The following is a 27885-nucleotide window of genomic DNA, read 5'->3' on the forward strand; positions in this document are numbered from 1 at the left end:
TTATAGTGAGCTGGGTTGTTGGAGTGATACTGAGCTGGGTTGGAATGATAGTGAGCTGGGTTGTTGGAGTGATAGTGAGATGGGTTGTTTGAGTGATAGTAAGCTGGTTTGTTGGAGTGATAGTGAGCTGGGTTGTTGGAGTGATAGTGAGCTGGGTTGTTGTAGTGATAGTGAGCTAGTTTGTTGCAGTGGTATTGAGCTAGTTTGTTGGAATGATAGTAAGCTGTTTTTTTTTATTGATAGTGGGCTGGGTTGGAGTGATAGTGAGCTGGTTTGTTGAAGTGATAGTGAGCTGGGTTGGAATGATAATGAGCTAGGTTGTTGCCATTATAGTGAGCTGGGTTGTTGGAGTGATAGTGAGCTGGGTTGTTGCAGTGATAGTGAGCTGGGTTGTTGAAGTGATAGTGAGCTGGTTTGTTGCAGTGATAGTGAGCTGGTTTGTTGGAGTGATAGTGAGCTGGGTTGTTGGAGATATAGTAAGCTGGGTTGTTGGAGAGATAGTGAGTTGGGTTGTTGGAGTAATAGTGAGCTGGTTTGTTGCAGTAATAGTGAGCTGGTTTGTTGCAGTGATAGTGAGCTGGTTTGTTGCAGTGATAGTGAGCTGGTTTGTTGGAGTGATAGTGAGCTGGGTTGTTGGAGTGATAGTGAGCAGGTTTGGTGCAGTGATAGTGAGCTGTTTTGTTGCAGTGATAGTAAGCTGGGTTTTTGGAGTGATAGTGAGCTGGGTTGGAGTGATAGTGAGCTGGTTTGTTGGAGTGATAGTGAGCTGGGTTGTTGCAGTGATAGTGAGCTGGTTTGTTGTAGTGATAGTGAGCAGGTTTGTTGGAGTGATAGTGAGCTGGGTTGTTGGAGATATAGGGGCCCATTTATCAAGCTCCGAATGGAGCTTGTGAGCCCGTGTTTCTGGCGAGTCTTCAGACTCGCCAGAAACAGCAGTTATGAAGCAGTGGTCACAAAGACTGCTGGAATCGCTGGAATTGAACCTGATCGAGTATGATTGGGTCGATTGAGACCCCCTGCTGGCGGCCCATTGGCCGCGAGTCTGCAGGGGGTGGCATTGCACCAGCAGCTCTTGTGAGCTGCTGGTGCAATGCTGAATACAGAGAGCGTATTGCTCTCCGCATTCAGCGAGGTCTTGCGGACCTGATCCTCACTGTCGGATCAGGTCCGCAAGACCTTTGATAAATAGGCCCCATAGTGAGCTAGGTTGTTGGAGAGATAGTGAGCTGGGTTGTTGCAGTGATAGTGTGCTGGTTTGGAGTAATAGTGAGCTGGGTTATTGGAGTGATAGTGAGCTGGGTTGTTGGAGTGATAGTGAGCTGGGTTGTTGCAGTGATAGTGAGCTGGTTTGTTGGAGTGGTAGTGAGTTGGTTTGTTGGAGTGATAGTGAGCTGGTTTGTTGGAGTGATAGGGAGATGGGTTGTTGCAGTGACAGTGAGATGGGTTGTTGGAGTGATAGTGAACTGGGCTGTTGGAGTGATAGTGAGCTGGGCTGTTGGAGTGATAGTGAGCTGGGTTGTTGGAGTGATAGTTAGTTGGGTTGTTGGAGTGATAGTGAGCTGGTTTGTTGGAGTGATAGTGAGCTGGTTTGTTGGATTGATAGTGGAGTGATAGTGAGCTGTGTTGTTGCAATTATAGTGATCTGGGTTTTTGGAGTGATAGTGAGCTGGGCTGTTGGAGTGATAGTGAGCTGGGCTGTTGGAGTTATAGTGAGATGGTTTGTTGGAGTGATAGTGAGCTGGGTTGTTGGAGTGATAGTGAGTTGGGTTGGATTGATAGTGAGATGGGTTGTTGCAGTGATAGTGAGCTGGGTTGTTGGAGTGATAGTGAGCTGGGTTGTTGCAGTGATAGTGAGCTGGTTTGTTGGAGTAATAGTGAGCTGGGTTGTTGGAGTGATAGTGAGCTGGGTTGGAGTGATAATGAGCTAGGTTGTTGCAGTGATAGTGAGCAGGGGTTGTTGGAGTTATAGTGAGCTGGGTTGTTGCAGTGATAGTGAGCTGGTTTGTTGGAGTGATAGTGAGCTGGGTTGTTGGAGTGATAGTGAGCTGGTTTGTTGGAGTGATAGTGAACTGGGTTGTTGGAGAGATAGTGAGCTGGGTTGTTGCAGTTATAGTGAGCTGGTTTGTTGGAGTGATAGTGAGCTGGGTTGTTGGAATGATAGTAAGCTGGGTTGTTGGAGTGATAGTGAGCTGGGTTGTTGGAGTGATAGTGAGCTGGGTTGGAGTGATAGTGAGGTGGGTTGTTGGAGTGATAGTGAGATGGGTTGGAGTGATATTGAGCTGGGTTGTTGGAGTGATAGAGAGCTGGGTTGGAGTGATAGTGAGCTGGGTTGGAGTGATAGTGAGCTGGGTTGTTGGAGTTATAGTGAGCTGGGTTGCAGTGATAGTGAGCTGGGTTGTTGGAGTGATAATGAGCTGGGTTGTTGCAGTTATAGTGAGCTGGGTTGTTGCAGTGATATTGAGCTGGGTTGTTGGAGTGATAGTGAGCTGGGTTTTGGAGTGATAGTGAGCTGGGTTGTTGGAGTGATAGTGAGGTGGGTTGTTGGAGTGATAGTGAGATGGGTTGTTGGAGAGATAGTGATCTGAGTTGTTGGAGTGATAGAGAGCTGGTTTGTTGGAGTGATAGTGGGTTGTTGGAGTGATAGTGAGCTGGTTTGTTGGAGTGATAGTGAGCTGGGTTGTTGGAGTGATAGTGAGCTGGGTTTGGGTGCAGGAGTTCATGCTGTTCCATCACAATGGAGCACAGGTCCTTTACTCCATGTTTTGAAAGCATCAAGCAATGAGAACAAAGTGCTTGGTACATAATATAAAAAAACAACAATGTAAAATGGCTTTATCTAATGAAGCATATATTACAAAACAACAGGCCCCGTTAGATATATTTCATATCAATGACTCTTGTTCCACCATCACATTCTGACTCATGTTAAGTATTCTGGGTTATACCTTGGATGTCATCTGTTTCAAACTGATATGGTCCTTAGGTGTCTATTATTTATTTATTTTTTGCATCGCTGGATTCTCTGAAAAAAACAAAGTCTGTTTCATTCATTCTGTTGCAATTTAAGCTTTAAATTCTTTCTCCAAAACATTATAGATTTCTTTAATTTACAGAAGATGCAAATGTCAGCACCAAGTGTCTCCTTGAAATACTTCAGATCTCACACTTTGATTTATTCTTGGATCACGTTCATCTGGATTATCCTTAATCTATTTACGCAAACCCCAGAAATCCTAAAGTTCTTTTTGATGTTAGTTTTCTGTCTACAATGTCTATAAATTAGATCTTCATTATTTATGGGAATCAGAAAAACTCTTGTGTCGTTATCCTCTGTAGCAGCTCGTTACCTGATATTGCTGGACTGCTAGTTATTCATCATAGAATGTCTGTTCCAATCTTCCACCAATCTCCTGCCACAGATTGAGTAAAGGATTAAGTAACCATCTGCTTTTTTTAACATGAAGAAAGTTAAACTGTTTTAGCAAATATGGACTATAGACCAATTTTTATTATTCTTGTTTTTATTTCTTCTTCTAAACATATCAAGTCAGTGCAAAATAGTAGCCCATATTGTCCATGAATCCCAATGAAAATATCCTATTAAATATATATATATTCTTGTGTGTGTCATTTAAATGGCAATGGCAAGTACTGAACTCACTTTGGTTACAAACATTTTACCAATTGCACAATGTTAATGCATTTATCACCAGTTAAAGGGACAGTACACACTGTAATTACAGACATTTCTGTTGTGTTGCTATAGAATAAAATATCAGCCAAGTCTTAACGTTTTTAAAACAAATTAGCATTCTTTTTTCTGCAATTAATTTTCAATAGACAAACTCCGCCCACCATTTGCCTTATTTGGAAGAGCCAATCTGGGCTTTAGTCTGCAGACAATAAGGCTAACCACAGTCATAAAGTTAGTATAAAGTACATTTAATTGCAGTTGTTGTCTGAAAAAGATATTTAGGGACATATATGTAGCAGAGTTAACCTTGAGAAGTCAGCAGGTGCATTTCAACATCTGCGAATAAGAAATTGCTCAATTTCCAGAGCTAAATTACATGAAAAGGTGGCAAAATAAATAAATAAAATATATTGCAACATGTTTACTATCCCTTTAAAATAACATTATTCATTTTCTTCTTTTAACAATACATTGGTATTTGTATATCTTCTCTCTCAGGCTATACAGGATATTCCCGCCGTCTCAGTGTGTATGCTGATTTTATTCACTCTGGCATTTACCCTAAATTACTTTGGCCTAATTTAGCAAGGTCACTTTTTTTCACATGTACGTCAGTAATATACAGATTATTAAAAGAAATTGGAAATTTGCACAGAAATGTGGACGGACAGTATCCCATATTCACAGGCAAGAATCTGCACTTTCTGGTGGCATCTTATTTTTTTTTTAAAAAAAATTCAGTTAAATACGTTCAATTAATGTAGACAGAAAGCGGTTTTACTCTAAAAAGACACAAACAGTGGCCCTATTCCAGTCATCAGAATTTCATTACATTTACATTTTTCTACAAAGCACTTTTTTAACTTATATAACATAACATGAATATCTGGTCAAGCACATGAAAAACGATTTCCTCAGACAAAACTAAATATATACCCACAAAGTAAAACTAAAGGATGATAGTAATTGATTCAGTGCTCATCTATGGTCTGCAATGCACTTCTATATATATGTCTCTAGATGTATACATATGTATTTAGGTGTTTACATGTGTATGTCTGTAAATATATAAATACACATATAAATACATAAACACATATGTACACACATATAAATACATATACACATATAAATACATAAATACATATGTAAACACATATAAATACATAAACACATATGTACACACATATAAATATATATGCACATATAAATGCATAAATACATATGTACACACATATAAATATATATACAAATATAAATATATAAATACATATGTACACACATATAAATATATATATATATATATATATATATACACATATAAATATATAAATACATATGTATACACATATAAATATATATACATATAAATACATAAATACATATGTACACACATATAAATATATATATATATATATATATATATATATATATATATATTTATATACATATAAATATATATATATATATATATACACATATAAATACATAAATACATATGTACACACATACATGCAGTGTTTGCAAGAAGCAATACATAGGATGCACCTCCCGGGAAGCCAGGGAGAGGATCCGTGCCCACCTCAACGACATCGAAAGGGGGATAACACCCACTGGAGCCTCTAAACACTTTGTGGATGAGCACAATAAGGATATAAGCACATTCACCTGGACTGTGATTGACCAGATAAAAAGGAAACCAAGAGGTGGAGATAGATTGAAGGACCTCCTTGCTAAAGAAGTGTTCTGGATCTTCACCCTAGGTAGTCGGCAACCAACTGGTCTAAATATTGAGACGGACCTAATCAATCATTGGTAATTGATTGTCCCTCATCTGCTTCTTAATATATTACATTGTGTTTTCAAACAGTGTAGTATCGAAATAAGCAAATGAGAAAAAAAGTCTCGTTCTGTATATAAGTACTACAATATACCAATGTAACTATCTAATTTTCAGCTAAGTAAGCAAATATTGTTTCTTTTCTTTTCAATTTCCTTTTACATTTGTTCGACTAAGTAAATAAAGTTGATCAACATGAGGGCACTATCCAACTGTTATACAACAACATTTGGTTTTGTAAAGATACACAGTTAATATAGATATAAGGATTAATCCAATATTATGAGTGTTGTTGTGATTAGTTACATGCCCTCTTGTTGACCAACTAAATATTACTTCTAGGCTACCACAAATCCACTTTCATGTTACTCTAATATCTAAACATCTCAATATGTATTGAGGACAACAAAGCCCGCATTCATTTATTCAGAATTAGTGACAGTAGAATATAACGTTACCTTCTATAATAAGCTGTTAATAAGTATGACCATAAGTAAAATTTGGTATATATTCAGCACATAATGCGATCAGCTTAGAAGTAAGCAGCAGGCAACCAAATTATTCAATTAGCCGAAAGGTTATTTTCTTCTTTTCGTTTGTCAACTAATGAGACTTTATGTCCATTGGTGAATAGGGCACAAATAAGATTACTTACATATAAATTGAGTAATAAAAATATAAAAATATCTTTCAGGGAATTACACTTTCACAGCAGTAAAGATATAAACATATACATGATTTAACAAAATAAATAAACAATCACTTAGAGTATTATATTCTCACATCATAAGGTATTCAGCCGTACATAGGCAGTTTCCCTTAATAGGTATACACCCACAAGTAACACAGGTAGGTCAGGCCATCCAATAGCAAGATAGCATAGTCTATATCAGTTTGAATAGGGCATTAGGGCAGTATTCTGTCTATGATTAAGGCTCCAAAGGAGCTGAAACGCGTCAGTCGCCCACCCAAGCCCCTTTCTTGCTGTCTATTATAGCCATTTGTCCTGTAAATATATCTTAGAAGCTTTTATATTGTGCCAATAAATCCTCACTTTTGCTTTGAGCTCCCTGTCCGGACTTTTTCTTTGTTCTACTATAAATATATATATATACACATATAAATACATAAATACATATGCTCACACATATATATATATATATATATATATATATATATATATATATATATATATATATATATATATATATATATATATATATATATATATATATATATACATACAGTTGTATGTAAAAGTTTAGGCACCCCTGACAATTTCCATGATTTTCATTTATAAATAATTGGGTGTTTGGATCAGCAATTTTATTTTGATCTATTAAATAACTGAAGGACACAGTTATATTTCAGTAGTGAAATGAGGTTAATTGGATTAATAGAAAATTTGCAATATGCATCCAAACGAAATTAGACAGGTGCATAAATTTGGGCACCCCAACAGAAATATTGCATCAATATTTAGTAGAGCCCCCTTTAGCAGAAATAACAGCCTCTAGATGCTTCCGATAGCCTGTAATGAGTGCCTGGATTCTGGATGAAGGTATTTTGGACCATTCCTCCTTGCAAAACATCTCCAGTTCAGTTAGGTTTGATGGTTGCCGAGCATGGACAGCCTGCTTCAAATCACCCCACAGATTTTTAATGATATTCAGGTCTGGGGACTAGGATGACCATTCCAGAACATTGTACTTGTTCCTCTGTATAAATGCCAGAGTAGATTTTGAGCAGTGTTTTGGGTCATTGTTTTGTTGAAATATCCAGCCCCGGCATAACTTTGTGACTGATTCCTCAACATTATTCTCAACTCAAGTATCTGCTGATATTGAGTGGAATCAATGCGACCCCTTAACTTTAACAAGATTCCCAGTACTGGCACTGGCCACACAGCCCCACAGCATGTGGCTAGCAAGTGTTTGTCTTGGAACACCGTGTTCTTTTGCCTCCATGCATAACGCCCTTTCTTATGACTAAATAACTCAATCTTTGTTATATCAGTCCACAGCACCTTCTTCTAAAATGAAGCTAGCTCATTCAAATGTGCGTTTGTATATCTCAAACGACTCTGTTTGTGGCGTGTGTGCAGAAAAGGCTTCTTTCGCATTACTCTCCCATACAGCTTCTCCTTGTGCAAAGTGCGCTGAATTGTTGAACGATGCACAGTGACACCATCTGCAGCAAGATGATGTTGTAGGTCTTTGGAGGTGGGCTATGGGCTGTTTTTGACCGTTCTCACCATCCTTTGCCTCTCCAATATTTTACTTGGCCTGCCACCTCTGGCCTTAACAAAAACTGTGCCTGTGGTCTTCCATTTCCTCACTATGTTCCTCACAGTGGACACTGACAGCTTACATCTCTGCGATAGCTTTTTGTAGCCTTCCCCTAAACCATAATGTCGAACAATCTTTGTTTTCAGGTCATTTGAGAATTGTTTTGAGGCCCCCATGGTGCCACTCTTCAGAGGAGACTCAAAGAGAACAACAACTTGCAATTGGCCACCTTAAATACATTTTCTCATGATTGGATGCACCTGTCTATGAAGTTCAAGGCTTAATGGGCTCACCAAACCAATTGTGTGTTCCAATTAATCAGTGCTAGGTAGTTACAGGTATTCAAATCAACAAAATGACAAGGGTGCCCAAATGTATGCACCTGTCTAATTTCCTTTTGATGCATATTGCACATTTTCTGTTAATCCAAGAAACCTCATTTCACTACTGACATATTACTGTGTCCTTCAGTTATTTGATAGATCAACATGAAATTGCTGATCCAAATACCCAATTATTTATAAATGAAAATCATGGAAATTGTCAGAGTTGCCTAAACTTTTGCACACAACTGTGTATATATATATATATATATATATATATACACACATATAAATACATAAATACATATGTACACACATATAAATATATATATACACATATAAATTCATATGTACACACAAGTAAATAAATATATATATATATGCACACACATATAAATACATAAATACACATGTACACACATATAAATATATATATACACATATAAATACATATATACACACATATAAATAAATATATATATATATGCACACACATATAAATACATAAATACATATGTACACACATATAAATATATATATACACATATAAATACATATGTACACACATAAATATATATATATATGCACACACATAAAAATACATAAATACACATGTACACACATAAATATATATATATATATACATATATATACTGTATATACACACATATAAATACATATGCACACAATATAAATATATAAATACATATGTACACACATATAACTATATATATATATACACATATAAATACATATGTACACACATATAACTATATATACACACATATAAATACATATGCACACAATATAAATATATAAATATATATGTACACACACACACATATAAATACATATGTACACACATATAAATATATATATACACATATAAATACATAAATACATATGTACATATATAAATATTTATATATATATATATATATATATATATATAATATGTATCTTTAGCAATGTATATGTATTTATCTCAATGTTAAAGCCCTTTGTCTGCCTTTTTTTTCTAACACCTGAGACCTCATATCTTTGAGCCCTTATAACTTTTTTGTGCAATCATTTTAATCATCTTTTATTAGATGCTGTTATTATGAGTGTAACTGTACTTTTAAAAGTATTTGTGATGTGTTTTGTGACACTTTTTTGTTTTGTGAAATAGTTGACCAGAGCTCTGAGGTCGCACTATCCCAGCATGTGTTAAATTCAATTACGCTAAAGCAATCGCGTTTACTTCCAACTTGTAATATGAGCTCTACAACCGATATCGCTCACGTGTAACTAATGAACCACATGTAATCTAACCCATTTCTGGCTAAAAATATAATTTGGTACAATGTTGTGTATTGAAAATGATGAGTATTAGCAATACTGATACTTGCACCTTGTATGTATATATATTTTTTTAAGGGGCAATAATTGGAACACAATAATAGAAATACTGACAATTATTTGAATATATGTAAGGTGCAAAGTAAATTGTGTTTTATTACAACAATGCTGTGTATTTGAAATGTTAATATTAGAAAGAAACTCATTGTACCACTTGGATATCTTATTGAGCTGTGTTATATTTGCCTTGTCATTTATTTTAAGCCTTAATAAATATATTATTTAAAAAAAGCAAAATTCGGGGATATCATGTCTTGTGTTAAATGGGTCGGCTGTCTCGTTGTTTCATGTAAGTTTAATTGGCAGCTTCCTTATATGCAATAAGGTAAGATCTGTATAGACACAAAACCCAAAAATATTCCCTCATGATTTAGGTAGAGAATAGCATTTCAACAACTTTCTAATTTACTTCTATTACCTAATTTCTTTCATTCTCTTTGTATCATTTGTTGAAGGAGCAGCAATGCACTACTGGTTTCTAACTGAACCCATGGGTGACCAATGATAATCGGTATAGATATATGCAGCCACCAATCAGCAGCTAGAACCTAGGTTCTTTGCTGCTCCTGAGCTTACCTAGATTAACCTTTCAGTAAATTATAACAAGAGAAGGAAGCAAATTAAACAATAGAAGTAAATTGGAAAGTTGTTTAAAATTGTATGCTCTGTCTAAATAATGAGTGTATAATAATGACTTTGCTGTCCCTTTAAAGGGACAGTAAAGTCAAAATTAAACTTTTATGATTTGGATAGAGCATGAAATGTTAAACAACTTTCCAATTTACTTTTGTTATCAATTTTGCTTCATTTTCTTGCTATCTTTTATTAAAGAGTAATACTAGGTAGACTCATAAGAGCTCAGGAGTGTGCACGTGTCTTTACTACTCTATGGTTGCAGTGTTTTGTAACATTATTTGTAGCTTTGTTATACAATGTTGCAAAACCCTGCTACCATAGAGTACCAAAGACATTGGCAGCAAATATAAATATATACAGTATGTACTGTATATATATTTACTGAGAACACTCACTTCCCATAGACCGCAATGTAAAGACTCTTTTCAGTGCCGTTTTTTTTTTTCTAACACTGCTGCCGTTTATAACCCCTAAAAACTGTTACATTTTTTATCCATAAAAAAACTAAAAGACTCTCGGCTAGATTACAAGTTGTGCGTTAGGGTAAAAAAGCAGTGTTAACAGGTCCTAACGCTGCTTTTTTACGCCCGCTGCTATTACGAGTCTTGCAGGTTTAGGGGCACAGCACACTTTTTTGGCCTTACCGCAAAACAACTTACGTAAACTTTGTAAAGTCTTTTTTCTATGGGACTTCCATAGCGCTGGTATTACGAGTCTGTCCTGGGAGGCCAAAAAGTGAGCGGTACACCCTACCCCATCAAGAGTCCTAACACATTTTAAAGTCAGTAGTTAGGAGTTTTATGGTACAACGCCATAACATAAAACTCATAACCAAAGTGCTAAAAAGTACACTAACACCCATAAACTACCTATTAACCCGTAAACTGAGGCCCTCCCGCATCGCAAACACTACAATTCAATTTTTAACCCCTAATCTGCCGCTCCAGACACCGCCACCACCTACATTATATTTATGAACCCCTAATCTGCTGCCCCCAACATCGCCGACACCTACATTATATTTATGAACCCCTAATCTGTCACCCCCAACGTCGCCGCCACTATAATAAACATATTAACCCCTAAACTGCCGCACTCCCGCTTCGCAAACATTAGTTAAATATTATTAACCCCTAATCTGTCGTCCCTAACATCGCCGCCACCTACCTACATTTATTAACCCCTAATCTGCCGCCCCCAACGTCGCCGCCACTATACTAAAGTTATTAACCCCTAAATCTAAGTCTAACCCTAACCCTAACACCCCTAACTTAAATATAATTAAAATAAATCTAACTAAAAATTCCTATCATTAACTAAATTATTCCTATTTAAAACTTATACTTACCTATAAAATAAACCCTAAGCTAGCTACAATATAACTAATAGTTACATTGTAGCTAGTTTAGGATTTATTTTTATTTTACAGGCAAGTTTGTATTTACATAGTAACATAGTAACATAGTAGATAAGGTTGAAAAAAGACTGAAGTCCATCGAGTTCAACCTATACAAATCTAAAATACTTACAAAAAGCTCCAGTTAAGCTTAAATAACCCCATTAAAATGTGACCCATTTAATACTAGCAATCATATCCATGAATTTTGTTTATATACAGAAAATTATCCAGACTATTTTTAAATGTATCTATGGTATTGGCATTCACTACCTCCTTTGGTAATGAGTTCCACAATTTTATTGCTCTTACAGTGAAAAAAACGTTTCCGTTGCAGGAGATTAAATCTCCTTTCCTCCAACCTTAAATTATGACCTCTTGTCAGAACCAATTTTCTTGGAATAAAAAGAGCTTCTGCCATCTCTGTATATGGGCCTTGAATATATTTATATAAAGTAATCATGTCACCTCTCAAGCGCCTTTTTTCTAAAGAGAACAGACCCAGTTTGGCTAGCCTCTCCTCATAGGTTAATTTCTCCAATCCCCTTATTAGCTTTGTGGCCCTTCTCTGAACTTTTTCTAGTTCTGCAATATCTTTTTTAGCAATCGGTCCCCAGAACTGCACTCCAAACTCAAGGTGAGGTCTTACCAGGGCTTTATATAATGACAGAATTATGCTTTCCTCCCTTGAATCAATGCCTCTTTTAATACATGCTAGTATCTTATTAGCCTTTGAAGCCGCTGCTCTGCATTGTGCACTCATCTTTAGCTTGTTATCTATTACTACTCCCAAATCCCTTTCCTCCTGTGTTTGGCTAAGTCTTGTCCCATTTAAAAAATACATAGCCTGCTTATTTTTACTTCCAAAATGTAGAACCTTACATTTTTCCGTATTAAATCTCATTTTCCATTTACTGGCCCATAGTTCTAATTTTAGCAAATCCCTTTGCAAAGAGAGTTCATCCTGCTCTGACCTAATGACCTTACTTAACTTAGTATCATCTGCAAAAATAGAGATGTCGCTATTTAATCCTTGCTCCAAGTCATTTATAAAAATATTAAAAAGAACAGGGCCCAGTACTGATCCCTGGGGGACGCCACTGATTACCTTTGTCCAATCTGAGTATGATCCATTTACTGCTACTCGTTGCTCCCTATCTTTTATCCAGTTATTTATCCATGAGCTAACATTTTCAGCTATTCCCAGTCCCTTAATTTTGTGCATTAATCTCTCATGTGGCACTGTATCAAATGCCTTTGCAAAATCTAAGTATATCACATCAACTGATTCCCCTTTATCTATATTTTTACTTACTTCCTCGTAGAATCTAATTAGATTAGTTTGACATGATCTATTTTTCCTAAAGCCATGCTGATTAGAACTCATAATCTTGTTTACACGAATATGCTCATCAATATAATCCCTTATAATCCCTTCAAATATCTTCCCCACTATTGATGTCAGACTAACTGGTCTATAGCTTCCTGGATCATTCCTGCTTCCCTTTTTGAAGAGTGGCACCACATCAGCTTTACGCCAATCCTGGGGTACCATGCCTGAGGATAATGAGTCTTGAAAAATTAAGAGTAAAGGTTTGTCTATAACAGTGCTAAGTTCACTTAACACCCTTGGGTGTATTCCATCTGGGCCTGGAGTTTTATTTACCTTAATATTTTTTAGTTTTTTCCTGATATCCTCTAAACAAAACCCAGTTAGTGGTATGGACTGGCATGTTCTATTCTGTTCCAAAGTATCATTCAATGGTTCCTCTCTTGTGTATACTGAAGAAAAAAACTGGTTTAGTACCTCAGCCTTTTCCCTGTCATTATTTATCATGCTACCCTCCACACATTTTAATGTACCTATATTATCCTTCTTAGATTTTTTGCTATTTATGTACTTAAAGAACCTTTTAGGGTTAGACTTAGAATCCTTGGCAATTAATTTTTCATTTTCAATTTTGGCTAATTTGATTGCTTTTTTGCATGCTTTGTTACATTCCTTATAAATATTGTATGCTGAGTCTGTACTATTTTCTTTTAATAATTTAAATGCCCTACGTTTTTTCCTAATTTCTTTTAACACATTTTTATTTAGCCATAACGGCTTTTTTTTTTTATTTTTATTTTTATAACCATATGGTATGTATTGATATGTATATTTATTTAACAAATTTTTAAATATTATCCATTTATCCTCTGTATTTTTATTAGAAAATACATTGTCCCAATTTATATTATTTAATGATTTCCTTAAATCGTTGAACTTTGCTTTCTTGAAATTAAAAGTCTTAGTTAAGCCTTTAAAACACTGCATATGAAAAGAGATTTCAAATGTGACCATGTTATGATCACTGTTACCCAAATGTTCTTTAACTTCTATGTTTGATATTATATCTGTATTGTTTGATAGCACTAAATCCAATATAGCTTTACTCCTAGTTGGCTCCTCTATTAATTGTGACAAGAAGTTATCCCTGAGAACATTTAAAAATCTATCCCCCTTAGCTGAATTACTAGTTTCATTGGCCCAGTTTATATCAGGGTAGTTAAAATCTCCCATAATTACAGCACTGTTATTAGCAGCCTTACCTATTTGGATAAGTAGTTGAGTTTCCTCCGGGTCACTAATGTTGGGAGGCTTGTAGCATGTTCCTAGTAATATTTTTTTAGGATTTTTCCCCCCACTCTTTATTTCAACCCACAGGGTCTCTACATTGTCACTTGTATCATAAATATCTTCCCTTATTGTAGGTTTAAGGTCAGGTTTAATATACATGCAGATTCCTCCACCCCTTTTATTATTCCTGTCCCTCCTAAATAATGTATACCCCTCTAAGTTAACTGCCCAGTCATGTGAATCATCCCACCAAGTTTCAGTTATACTGATAACATCATAGTCCTCTTCTGCAACTAAGAGCATCAGCTCCCCCATTTTACCTGTCATGCTTCTTGCATTTGTTGTCATACATTTAATTTTCATGTGCTTTCTGTTGCTACTTGGTGTACTTTCCTCTATACTTTCTAATGTGACATTTCTTAAGTCATCCCTTCCTTGAGATATTAATGGAGTGACATATTCAGACACTATTTATTTTAACTAGGTAGAATAGTTATTAAATAGTTATTAATTATTTAATAACTACCTAGCTAAAATGAATACAAAAGTACCTGTAAAATAAAACCTAACCTAAGTTACAATAACACCTAACAGTACACTATAATTAAATAAATTAACTAAATTAACAACAATTAAATACATTAAATTAGCTAAAGTACAAAAAAACAAACAAACACTAAATTACAGAAAATAATAAACAAATTACAAGATATTTAACCCCTTAATGACCACAGCACTTTTCCATTTTCTGTCCGTTTGGGACCAAGGCTATTTTTACATTTCTGCGGTGTTTGTGTTTAGCTGTAATTTTCCTCTTACTCATTTACTGTACCCACACATATTATATACCGTTTTTCTCGCCATTAAATGGACTTTCTAAAGATACCATTATTTTCATCATATCTTATCATTTACTATAAAAAAAAATATAAAATATGAGGAAAAAATTGAAAAAAACACACTTTTTCTAACTATGACCCCCAAAATCTGTTACACATCTACAACTACCAAAAAACACCCATGCTAAATAGTTTCTAAATTTTGTCCTGAGTTTAGAAATACCCAATGTTTACATGTTCTTTGCTTTTTTTGTAAGTTATAGGGCCATAAATACAATTAGCACTTTGCTATTTCCAAACCATTATTTTTCAAAATTAGCGCTAGTTACATTAGAACACTAATATCTTTCAGGAATCTCTGAATATCCATTGACATGTATATATTTTTTTTTAGTAGACAACCCAAAGTATTGATCTAGGCCCATTTTGGTATATTTCATGCCACCATTTCACCGCCAAATGCGATCAAATACAAAAAATCGTTCACTTTTTTACAATTTTTTTCACAAACTTTTGGTTTCTCACTGAAATTATTTACAAACAGCTTGTGTAATTATGGCTTAAATGGTTGTAAATTCTTCTCTGGGATCCCCTTTGTTCAGAAATAGCAGACATATATGGCTTTGGCGTTGCTTTTTAGTAATTAGAAGGCTGCTAAATGCCACTGCGCACTACACGTGTATTATGCCCAGCAGTGAAGGGGTTAATTATGGAGCATGTAGGGAGCCTTTAGGGATAATTTTAGCTTTAGTGTAGTGTAGTAGACAACCCCTAGTATTGATCTAGGCCAATTTTGGTATATTTCATGCCACCATTTCACCGCCAAATGCGATCAAATTAAAAAAAACGTTAAATTTTTCACAATTTTAGGTTTCTCACTGAAATCATTTACAAACAGCTTGTGCAATTATGGCACAAATGGTTGTAAATGCTTCTCTGGGATCCCCTTTGTTCAGAAATAGCAGACATATATGACTTTGGCGTTGCTTTTTGGTAATTAGAAGGCCGCCAAATGCCGCTGCATTTCACACGTGTATTATGGCTAGCAGTGAAGGGGTTAATTATGTAGCTTGTAGGGAGCTTGCAGGGTTAATTTTAGCTTTAGTGTAGAGCTCAGCCTCCCACCTGAAACATGAGACCCCCTGATCCCTCCCAAACAGCTCTCTTCCCTCCCCCACCCCACAATTGTCCCCGCCATCTTAAGTACTGGCAGAAACTCTGCCAGTACTAAAATAAAAGCTATATTTGGGCTTTATTTGTGTTTTTTTTAGCATATTTACATATGCTGCTGTGTAGGATCCCCCCTTAGCTCCCAGCCTCACTGATCCCCCACCAAACAGCTCTCTAACCCTCCCCCTCTGCCTTAATGGGCGCCATCTTGGGTACTGGCAGCTGTCTGCCAGTACCCAGTGTAGTCAAAAAAATGTGCCTTTTTATTTTTTTAAATGATCTTTTCTGTAGTGTAGCTTCCCCCCCCCCCCCCAAGATCAACCCCCCACCCCTTCCATGTCCCTTAGCTGTTTATTAACAGCTTTAAAAACTTTATTTCTTTTACTTCTCCCAGTTTATTTTTCTGTAGTGCAGCGGTTCCCTCCCGCTCCCGCCCCGTGCACGCGCCCGCCCGCCGCCCCCCCGTGCACGCGCGCGCTCCCGTGCGCGCTCCCGCCCCTCCCGCCCCCGATCCCGCCCCCCTCCACTCCATTCGGCACATCGATGGCCGACCACCCGCCTCCCAGACTTGCTCCCACCCACCAACGATACCGGCCACCGATGTCCGGTGCAGAGAGGGCCACAGAGTGGCTCTCTCTGCATCGGATGGCCAAGGGGGGTTATTGCAGGATGCCTCGATATCAAGGCATCACTGCAATAACCGGAAAGCAGCTGGAAGCGTGCAGGATCGCTTCCAGCTGCTTTCCAGACCAAGGACGTACGCCACACGTCCTCGGTCATTAACTGTCTTTTTTTTGAGGACGTGTGGCGTACGTCCTTGGTCATTAAGGGGTTAAACTAATTACACCTAATCTAATAGCCCTATCAAAATAAAAAAAAGCCCCCCCCCCCCCGAAATTAAAAAAACCTAGCCTAAACTAAACTACCAATAGCCCTTAAAAGGGCCTTTTAAGTAATCAGCTCTTTTACATGTAAAAAAAATACAAACAACCCCCCCAACAGTAAAACCCACCACCCACACAACCTACCCCCCAAATAAAATACTATCTAAAAAAAACCTAAGATTCCCATTGCCCTGAAAAGGGTATTTGGATGGGCATTGCTCTTAAAAGAGCAGTTAGCTCTTTTGCGGCCCAAATCCTAACCTAAAAATAAAATCCACCCAATACACCCTTAAAAAAACCTAACGCTAACCCCCTGAAGATCGACTTACAGTTCTGAAGACTGGACATCCATCCTCAAGGAAGCAGCAGAAGTCTTCATCCAATCGGGCCGAAGTCCTCAACGAAGCCGGGAGAAGTCTTCATCCAAGCCGGGTGAACTGGTCCTCTAGACGGGCAGAAGTCTTCATCCAGACGGCATCTTCTATCTTCATCCATCCGGCGCGGAGCGGGTCCATCTTCAAGACATCCGACGCGGAGCATCCTCTTCATCCGACAACTACCCGACGAATGAAGGTTCCTTTAAGTAACGTCATCCAAGATGGCGTCCCTTAGATTCCGATTGGCTGATAGAATTCTATCAGCCAATCGGAATTAAGGTAGAAAAAATCCTATTGGCTGATGCAATCAGCCAATAGGATTGAAGTTTAATCCTATTGGCTGATCCAATCAGCCAATATGATTGAGTTTGCATTCAATTTTCTGTTCCTATTGGCTTGGATGAAGACTTCTCCCAGCTTCGTTGAGGACTTCGGCCCGGTTGGATGAAGACTTCTGCCGCTTCCTTGAGGATGGATGTCCGGTGTTCAGAACTGTAAGTCGATCTTCAGGGGGTTAGTGTTAGGTTTTTTTAAGGGTGTATTGGGTGGGTTTTATTTTTAGGTTAGGGTTTGGGCCGCAAAAGAGCTAACTGCCCTTTTAAGGGCAATGCCCATCCAAATGCCCTTTTCAGGGCAATGAGGAACTTAGGTTTTTTTAGATAGTATTTTATTTGGTGGGTTGGTTGTGTGGGTGGTGGGTTTTACTGTTGGGGGGGTTGTTTGTATTTTTTTTACAGGCAAAAGAGCTGATTACTTTGGGGCAATGCCCCACAAAAGGCCCTTTTAAGGGCTATTGGTAGTTTAGTTTAGGCTAGGGTTTTTTATTATTTTTTTTATTTTTTTTTTATTTTTTTATAGGGCTATTAGATTAGGTGTAATTAGTTTAAATATCTTGTAATTTGTTTATTATTTTCTGTAATTTAGTGTTTGTTTTTTTTTGTACTTTAGCTAATTTAATTTATTTAATTATAGTGTAGTGTTAGGTGCTATTGTAACTTAGGTTAGGTTTTATTTTACAGGTACTTTAGTATTTATTTTAGCTAGGTAGTTATGAAATAGTTAATAACTATTTAATAACTATTCTACCTAATTAAAATAAATACAAACTTGCCTGTAAAATAAAAATAAACCCTAAGCTAGCTACAATGTAACTATTAGTTATATTGTAGCTAGCTTAGGGTTTATTTTATAGGTAAGTATTTAGTTTTAACTAGGAATTATTTAGGTAACAATAGTAATTTTTAGTTAGATTTATTTAAATTATATTTAAGTTAGGGGGTGTTAGGGTTAGACTTAGGTTTAGGGGTTAATACATTTAATATAGTGGCGGCAACGTTGGGGGCGGCAGATTAGAGGTTAATAAATGTAGGTAGGTGGCGGCGATGTTAGGGACGGCAGATTAGGGGTTAATAATATTTAACTAATGTTTGCGAGGCGGGAGTGCGGAGGTTTAGGGGTTAATATGTTTATTATAGTGGCGGCGACATTGGGGGCGGCAGATTAGGGGTTAATAAGTGTAGGTAGGTTGCGGCGACATTGGGGGCATCAGATTAGGGGTTAATAAGTATAATGTAGGTGGTGGCGATGTCCGGAGCGGTAGATTAAGGGTTAATAAATATAATGCAGGTGTCAGCGATTCGGGGGCGGGAGATTAGGGTTTAATATGTGTAAGATTAGGGGTGTTTAGGCTCGGGGTTCATGTTAGGGTGTTAGGTGTAAACATAACTTTAGTTTCCCCATAGGAATCAATGGGGCTGTGTTACTGAGATTTACGCTGCTTTTTTGCAGGTGTTAGACTTTTTCTCAGTCGGCTCTCCCCTTTGATTCCCATGGGGAAATCGTGCACGATCACGTACGACCAGCTCACCGCTGACTTAAGCAGCGCTGGTATTGGAGTGCGGTAAGGAACAAAATTTTGCTCAACGCTCACTTCTTGTCTTTTAACGCCGGGTTTGTAAAAAACCGTAATACCAGCGCTGTAGGGAAGTGAGCGGTGAGGGAAAACTGCTCGTTAGCACCGCACAGCTCAAAACGAAAAACTCGTAATCTAGCCATCTTTATTTTGGGGGCATTAGGAGCGCTTTTAGAAAATGAACCAGAGCTCTAATCTCTGGTATATTTTCTGAGCGCTAATTGCTACTGGGAGCGCCCGGTAGCAATAACCAGTCACTTGTAATCTCAAGTTAGAGAGTAAGTAGGTTCAGGGGTAATTTGGTGAAACACTTCTTTACAGTTGGTTGGTTTATGGTGAGGGTAGAACTAAAGACTGTAAGGGGGTTTATAGAAAGCTTTAGAAATGGCAGGCACGGGTCATCTGGTTTTTACTGTTTCTGTACTAGTCACCGGGCTAGACACCCAGAGGAAGCAGGACATGTTATTTTACATCAGACAATGGTTTAAGGGACACAGTAAATATGTTACTTAATAAATACCACTTTGTACATGGAACCTGCTAAGCTTATAGCTGTAATTTGTCTCAGTAGCTAAACAAAGTATAAATACATAAAGTGTTGGGGCATTTCCTGCAGCTTTGTGAAACCCTTTCAGGATAGGATGTAAATAATCACCCAATGCTTGTCGTTCACAGCAAACCGTGAGACCGCTTTTGTCCATGCGATCAGCTCTGCTGGAGTGATGTACACACTGACAAGGAACTGCAGTCTTGGGGACTTTGATAACTGTGGCTGTGATGATTCCAGAAATGGGCAGCTCGGTAAGATAAGTGCCTGGTGTGTCTTTAGTACGCTTGATTTAACCCTAGGGTTGACAGCATATAATAAAAGTACATTACCAAGTTGTTTACTCTACATACACATTTTAGAATTTTATAAATTATGGGCCGGATTACGAGGGGCGCACTTACAGTTACACACAAGTGATAGGGGTTTATCGCGGCTGTTTGCGCACATCGGGTGTAGCGCTCGAAATACAAGTTGAATGTAAATGCAATTTATTGAGCGCAATTGAAGTTAATGCAGGTCGGGAAGAGCATCCTCAAAGCTCTGGTTAACTGTTTTGCGAAAACAAAAATATAGTTACACTTATAACACCACGAATAAAAATTATTTATAGACAATATCGCACAAAAAAATAAGGGCTCAAATATATGAAGTCTTAGTTGTCTTTACTGTAAATATTTCATATTCCAATGTTCTGCACATAGCAAAATATGTTCTATGTACACTGTCAGAAAAAAAGGGTACGGTTGGGGTCCGTTTGTAAACAGTACACTTAGGCCCCTATTTATCAAAAGTCTTGCGGATCAGGTCCGCAAGACCTCGCTAAATGCGGAGAGCAATACGCTCTCCGCATTTAACATTGCACCAGCAGCTTACAAGAGCTGCTGGTGCAACGCCGCCCCCTGCTGACTCGCCAGCAGGGAGGTGTCAATCAACACGATCGTACTCGATCGGGTTGAATTGCAGCGATCTTTGTCCGCCTGCTCAAAACAGGCGGACAGGTTATGGAGCAGCGGTCTCAAGCTCTATCCGGAGCTTGATAGATAGGCCCCTTAGGGTACAATTGATGTGGCTGTACCGTCAATGGATCATAATTACACCTTAATTAACTAATATGTACCATTTAGCGGTAAATAAGGTACAAATATGTTTCCAACTGTCAAAGGGTCCATGTCTGTACCATTTAATCCCCCCAAAAAGGTACAATCACTTGTGTGACTAAAAGGTTGAGGGGTGGTTCAAGGCTGCCAAACCCTGCAAGTCCATATCATTTGTAAACCTCAATTATTCATATTCACATAACTGTCAGTCACCCAAAATAAATGCAACATACATGTTGTACAGCAAAATAATTATGTTCAATTGTTGTTAGTAATATGCAAGAAGCGGGCAAAGCAAAAAACATACTTAAAGGGCCATAATACCCACATTTTTAAACACTTGAAAGTGAAGCAGCATAGCTGTAAAAAGCTGACTAGAAAATATCTCCTGAACATCTCTATGTAAAAAAGAAAGATATTTTACCTCAAAAGTTCCTCAGTAGCCACATCCCATTGTAAAGGATTTCTAAGCAGCATATCACTATGTCTGTCCTGGGACAGCTGAAGGGATGAGCCTTGTTCATTCTCATGTTATTTCCCTATTCAGTTTAGGGAAGTTTACAATGAAATCTCATGAGAGTTAAGTCAAATCTCATGAGATCACAGTAAAAGTTCATGACCTCAGCACTGCTGATGCTGATTGGCTGCTGTTCATTTCTTCATTTTTTTATTTTTTTTACCTGCAGCTGGGAGCAGCCGAGTATAACTTTTTACACAGAACTTACTCTGCTGAGCTGAGGAGATTGTGAGGTAAAATATCTTCCTTTTTTACATAGAGATGCTCAGGTGATATTTTCCTGTCAGCTTTGTACAGTTATACTGCATCAGTTTCAAGTGATTTAGCATATGAGTATTATGTCCCTTTAATAACCCATATATTCAATGATACTGTGTTGCTGGTTCTAAATAGCAAACAAGCACTTAAAGGGACATTATACACTCATTTTTTCTTTGCATATGTTTTGTAGATGATCTATTTATATAGCCCATAAAGTTTGATTTTTAAAAAAATGTAAAGTTTTGATTATTTTTAAATAACATTGCTCTGATTTTCAGACTCCTAACCAAGCCCCAAAGTTTTATGTGAATACCGTCAGCTACCTTCTCCAGCTTGCTGCTGTTTGTGTTAAGGGTCTTTTCATATGCAAAAGAAGGGGGGGGGGGCTAAACTGAGAGTTTCTAAGTAGGTCTTTAAACCGTTTTAAACTGGATTTTTATATCAGTATCTGGGCATCTTGTTCTTTATAGTAGTGTCTATTACATGCAGTTATATGAAAATGAGTGTACACTGTCCCTTTAACATTTTAATGTTTATATTTAGAGCATCAAGATGTTAACTCTTAAACATAAAGCAAATGTATTAACTAAAATTACAAAGATTTTTTTTGTTTTAAACTCTATAAAATAAACAAGAGCTGTTTAAGAACCAGTTTTTAAAAAAAATAAAATAAAATTGTAACCGTTCTCCAGTCACATACATGGACATTGTATGACATGTTATAGCGCCATCTGTTGGTTGAAAGTTCCTTGATATGTGTAACACAGCTCCATCTATTGGTAGCAGGTTCATCACCAAATATACTCATTTGCATATATTTTGCATAGAATGACAATTCAATGAATGGTTGTGAGTTTTATCGTTTATCCCTCCCCCGAATCCCCCTTCTTTTTGTTAGAGTTATATTTTACTATTAGGTTGTTTTCTATATGTTTTCTATATATTTATGTTTTATGTGGCATGTCACCCTAAATTAAATGGGGTGTTTTTAAAGTCTAGTACAGAGTGATATACAACTTATTGATGGGTAGTTCTTTTTTGGAACTAGTTGTTTAGCCTGGTTCTCTCAGGTAGTTCTGTAGCAGTCTTTGGATTTGCTATACGATTGGGGTAGTACCCTACCCTTAAAAGGCCAGATTTGCACCATTTTTTTAAGGGTACAATATGGTATGATAGCACTGAGGTCCATCTAGTCACCAAAGGTACAATCTGCAAGGGTACTAATTAGTGATGTGAAGTTCGGTTCATCCTGATGAATCGGTTCATTTCGGACGGTTCGATTAACTGAACCGGTTCATGAACCGACTGATTACGTGATGCGCTTGAGAGGCAGAGCAGAAGAATCGCAGATTCAGTACAGACGCAGCGATTCTGAATCATTTAGAATGAGTCCTGAGTCACTGTGTCTGCTCTCTGCGAGTCCTGAGTCACTGTGTCTGCTCTCTGCTGCTAGTTGCTCCTGCATCAAATCAATCATGGACTCCTCCTTGTGTGAATCCAGCACGTACCAGCTTGTAGTTTATTTGAGAACATTTTACAAATTGTATACAATTTGCTTCCTTTCCTTATGAATATAAAAAAGAAAGCAATCTACTGTGGTTCTTTATTTTAGAATATGTAGTAGCCCTAATGAAGTTACAAGACAGCATTATGTTAAAAAAAAAAAAGTTTAACGTACATTGTCGTTTTCCACACACTTCATTAAAAAAGCAATTGTGGGGAAATATGGGTAGCTAACAAATAAAATGCTATTTATTGTGAAAGTGTAACACAATACAGAAATGGCATATTACTCTTTGAATCAGTGAACTGTTAACAGAGCGATTCATTGCAAACGAGTTAGCTAACAGTACACTGATTCAACAACACTGGTAATATGATCCTAGAGTGAGATTCTGCTGTGTGATTCATTAAAGGAGGAGTTATCAGAAGCAGAACTCACTCTAGGATCGTATTACCAGTGCTGCTGCAGACTCAGGAAGTGAACTGTTTGCAAACGAATCAGTTCAGTCTGGTGAACTGATTCATACAGTTCACTGAAAAGAACCAGTTCAAATGAACGATTCGTTCATGAACTGGACATCACTAGTACTAATTTGTACCCATGTTAAAGGGTACAGCGGGTGTACCTTTTGTGTGATATTGATACTAAGATAAAACACCTTTGAGGATACTGCCCCAGTGACAAGCTGTTGTACCTCTAAAGCAGTGTTTTTCAACCAGTGTGCCGTGGCACACTAATGTGCCTTGAGAGATCCTCAGGTGTGCCACGGCAGACTGACAACAGTGTGACATATTTTTTAAATTTTGCTTATGCTTGTTTTTTACTCCCAGTCCAGGGGTGTCTTTCAAATATTGGGAGGTATGTGACAGGCATCATTTACAACCATGACATATTGACATGCATTTACTGACGATCATTATGATTGTTTGTGAATGAATGTCAATATGTCACGTATAGTTTGTAGGAGGCATGCCATCACAGCACAATACATAAAGTATGTGTGTGTGTGTAAATATATATATATATATGCGCTGTATTAGGCTAGAATGTGTGATTTTTTTAAAATTTTGGAATGGTAGTGTGCCACGGCAAAAAAGGTTAAAAATCACTGCTCTAAAGGTACAATTTTTGCACATTTTTTCTGACAGTGTATTTATAAATAGATATTCCTATATTTCTGTATATATCTATACCTATATGTAACTATATATATATATATATATATATATATATACGTGTATATATAGGTATAGATATATATTGTGAACAGAGAACAATTAAAATCTAAAGCGCCAGTACAGGCAAAATATACCCAAGAAAAAGAGAGCATGCAATTTAGTGTTTATATAAAAAATAATTTATTCTTCAACAAATGTCACAAAAAGAACCTAAAAATAAAAATATGTATAACATGAGATGAAAATCTCCTAGGTATAAATTAAACCTTATACAAGAATTCAGACAATAAAATATGTGATTGGCCAATCTCTATTAAAATGTGAGTAATCTATAAAAGCATTTACACAAGGAAAATTACACATATATTGTAGGTTACTAATGTAAGCAACTAGAACTGTATGTATCAGAATATCAAGCAATTTGTAACACAATATCTATCATCAAATTATCTACTGATAATCTAAGAGTATGTGCGCTAAGTGCATAAACCAAATAGTAACCTACAATATATGTGTAATTTTTTTTATAGATTACTCACATTTTAATAGAGATTGGCCAATCACATATTTTATTGTCTGAATTCTTGTATAAGGTTTAATTTATACCTAGGAGATTTTCATCTCATGTTATACATATTTTTATTTTTAGGTTCTTTTTGTGACATTTGTTGAAGAATAAATTTTTTTTTTATATAAACACTAAATTGCATGCTCTCTTTTTCTTGGGTATATTTTGCCTGTACTGGCGCTTTAGATTTTAATTGCTCTCTGTTGTCCTTTCCCCTGGGGATTTAGGAGAAATATCCCCTTAAATCTTAAAGCATATATACCCTAACCTTTTCGCAGTCTGTATAACCTTTTGTAGATTATCATAGATATATATTGTGCCAAAATGCTATCAGATATATGTAGAAATATATACTTAGGAATAAATAGAACATATTATTGTATCCCATCTAGATTTTAAGTTCCCACGGGAATAGGGCCCTCAATTCCCCCTGTATTTATCTTATCGTATTGTTTCTCCATTGTACTGTTATCCTTGTACCCATGGGCAGCGCTGCGGAATCTGTTGGCGCTTTATAAATAAAGAATAATAATATGAAGAACATTGGAATGTGATATATTCATATATTCATGTCGGGTTAGTAAACTCGATAATATTATTATTTTTATTTCTTATCAGGTATTTGTAGAGCACCAACAGGTGCCACAGCGCTATGAACATGGGTGGTATATAAAAAACAATTACAGGGATCAAATGGGTAGAGGGTCCTGCTGAGAGTTGCACTGGTGTAGTCGGCTCTTATGAAGGTGGACTACAAACAGCTGGGCTCATAGGCTTACATGCTATGGGGTTTTAGGGGAGATAGGAAGGTTAGTGTTGGTTGTAAGCGTCCCTGAAAAGTAGAGTCTTCAGGGAGCACTTGAAGCTTTTGAAACTAGGGGAGAGTCTTGTGGAGCGAGGCAGAGAGTTCCATAAAATGGGAGCCAATCTGGAGAAATCCTGTAAACTGGAGTGTGATGAGGTGACAAGAGAGGAGGAGAGTAGGAGATCATGAGTGGAGCGAAGGGGACGGGAGGGAGAGTATCTGGAGACAAGGTCTGAGATATAGGGGGGAGCAGTGCAGCTGAGGGCTTTGTGTGTCAGAGCGAGAATTTTGTGTTTAATCCTGGAGGCAAGAGGAAGCCAGTGAAGGGATTGGCAGAGAGGTGCGGCAGATGAAGAAGAGTGACGTGTAAGGAAGAAGAGCCTGGCATTCATTATGGATTGTAAAGGAGCTAGGCGGCAGCTAGGGAGACCAGAGAGGATGGAGTTGCAGTAGTAGAGGCGGTAAAGGATGAGAGAGTGGATTAAAATCTTAGTTGTGTCTTTTGTAAGGAAATGTCTAATTTTAGAGATGTTTTAAAGGTGGAAGCGGCAGGATTTAGCCAAGGACTGAATGTGAGGAGTGAAAGAAAGATCTGAGTCAAGTGTATAGGGGATTGGGTTTGCACATGAGTAGGGTGTTTAAGTTTTTCCCCAGTTTTTTTGTTCCATTGACCTCTATGGGGGAATACTTTAACACGTGCGCTTGTCCGGTTAGAACGCAAGCAAAAACATTTTTCTTTCAACTTGTAATACGAGCACTACCCAACACGCACAAAAAGCTTACTTCTAGCTTCATTTTCTTGTTATCCTTTGTTGAAAAGCAGATATACACGACACCTGGAGGACATCCTGACAGACTCATATGGAAGTAGTATCGTGACTGTACAGAAGCACTAGTGCTATTTTGGCAACTCCTCACTTCCAGCCTGAGTGGTTTCCATTCTAGTCCTTTAAACCTTTTTTCTTTTTTGAGTATCACTTGTAAAGATTTTTGCACTTGTTATGTTATTTTGTATTGCCTTTTTAATTGTTGATTGATTTTAACACTTCTCACACCAACTTCCAGATTTTGTATTCATTTTCTCACACACCAGGTTTTTAATTCACTTTATTTCACCTACAGATTGATATCAGTTCAGAGTCCACCTATTGTGTACTTCAACACGTTGGTTCACACTATTGTTTTTTGATGCAGCTGTAACTTGTGTTTTCACATCACCCATTGGAAAGTCAGATATGTTTTAACCCTTGTATATCTTAGATACTGTGAGTCATGGATCCATGCATTTTAATTTAACATTTTATGTGTGATTTTATTTGATTATTAACATTGTATTAAAGCTGTACATACCTCCTTGAGTTTTTAGCCTTTTAAGCTTTTTTTAGCGCTTACTATCACCCCCTATCTCTTAGATGGAAATATATATTACTGGATAAGTCACATTTATTTCCTTCTTCAGTATTAAATGTTGTTTTTAACATTTAAATCATTTCATGTTTGCTGTTAACAGGAGGCCAAGGATGGTTGTGGGGCGGATGCAGCGACAACGTGGGTTTTGGAGAAGCTATATCCAAGCAGTTTGTGGATGCTCTGGAAACTGGACAAGATGCTCGGGCTGCAATGAACCTACACAATAATGAAGCAGGAAGGAAGGTACAGCAGAACACTTCTTTTATACATTATGATGTAATCAATTTATAATAATGTTTAAATTGATTGTATTATCCAAGTTCAGTTTGTTTTTTTATACATATTAATACAATAAGAAACATAATTTATGCTTACCTGATAAATTTATTTCTCTTGTAGTGTGTTCAGTCCACAGGTCATCCATTACTTATGGGATATATTCTCCTTCCCAACAGGAAGTTGCAAGAGGATCACCCAAGCAGAGCTGCTATATAGCTCCTCCCCTCACATGTCATATCCAGTCATTCAACCGAAACAAGATGAGAAAGGAGAAACTATAAGGTGCAGTGGTGACTGGAGTTATAATTTTAAAATTTAGAACCTGCCTTAAAAAGA

General features: G+C 37.0%; 1 protein-coding gene across 1 annotated transcript in view; it reads left to right on the top strand.

The window, feature by feature from the left end:
• The window catches only part of WNT8B (Wnt family member 8B), a 99747-nt gene that overhangs the window by 63533 nt on the left and 8329 nt on the right, over positions 1 to 27885 (top strand). Inside the window, exons 5-6 of the mRNA XM_053692855.1 lie at positions 20056 to 20181; positions 27371 to 27513. Of these exons, the coding sequence (XP_053548830.1) occupies positions 20056 to 20181; positions 27371 to 27513 (269 nt within the window). The remainder of the gene's footprint in view (positions 1 to 20055; positions 20182 to 27370; positions 27514 to 27885) is intronic.

The sequence above is a fragment of the Bombina bombina genome, chromosome 9 (assembly GCF_027579735.1).
Source record: "Bombina bombina isolate aBomBom1 chromosome 9, aBomBom1.pri, whole genome shotgun sequence".
Lineage (NCBI taxonomy): Eukaryota > Metazoa > Chordata > Amphibia > Anura > Bombinatoridae > Bombina > Bombina bombina.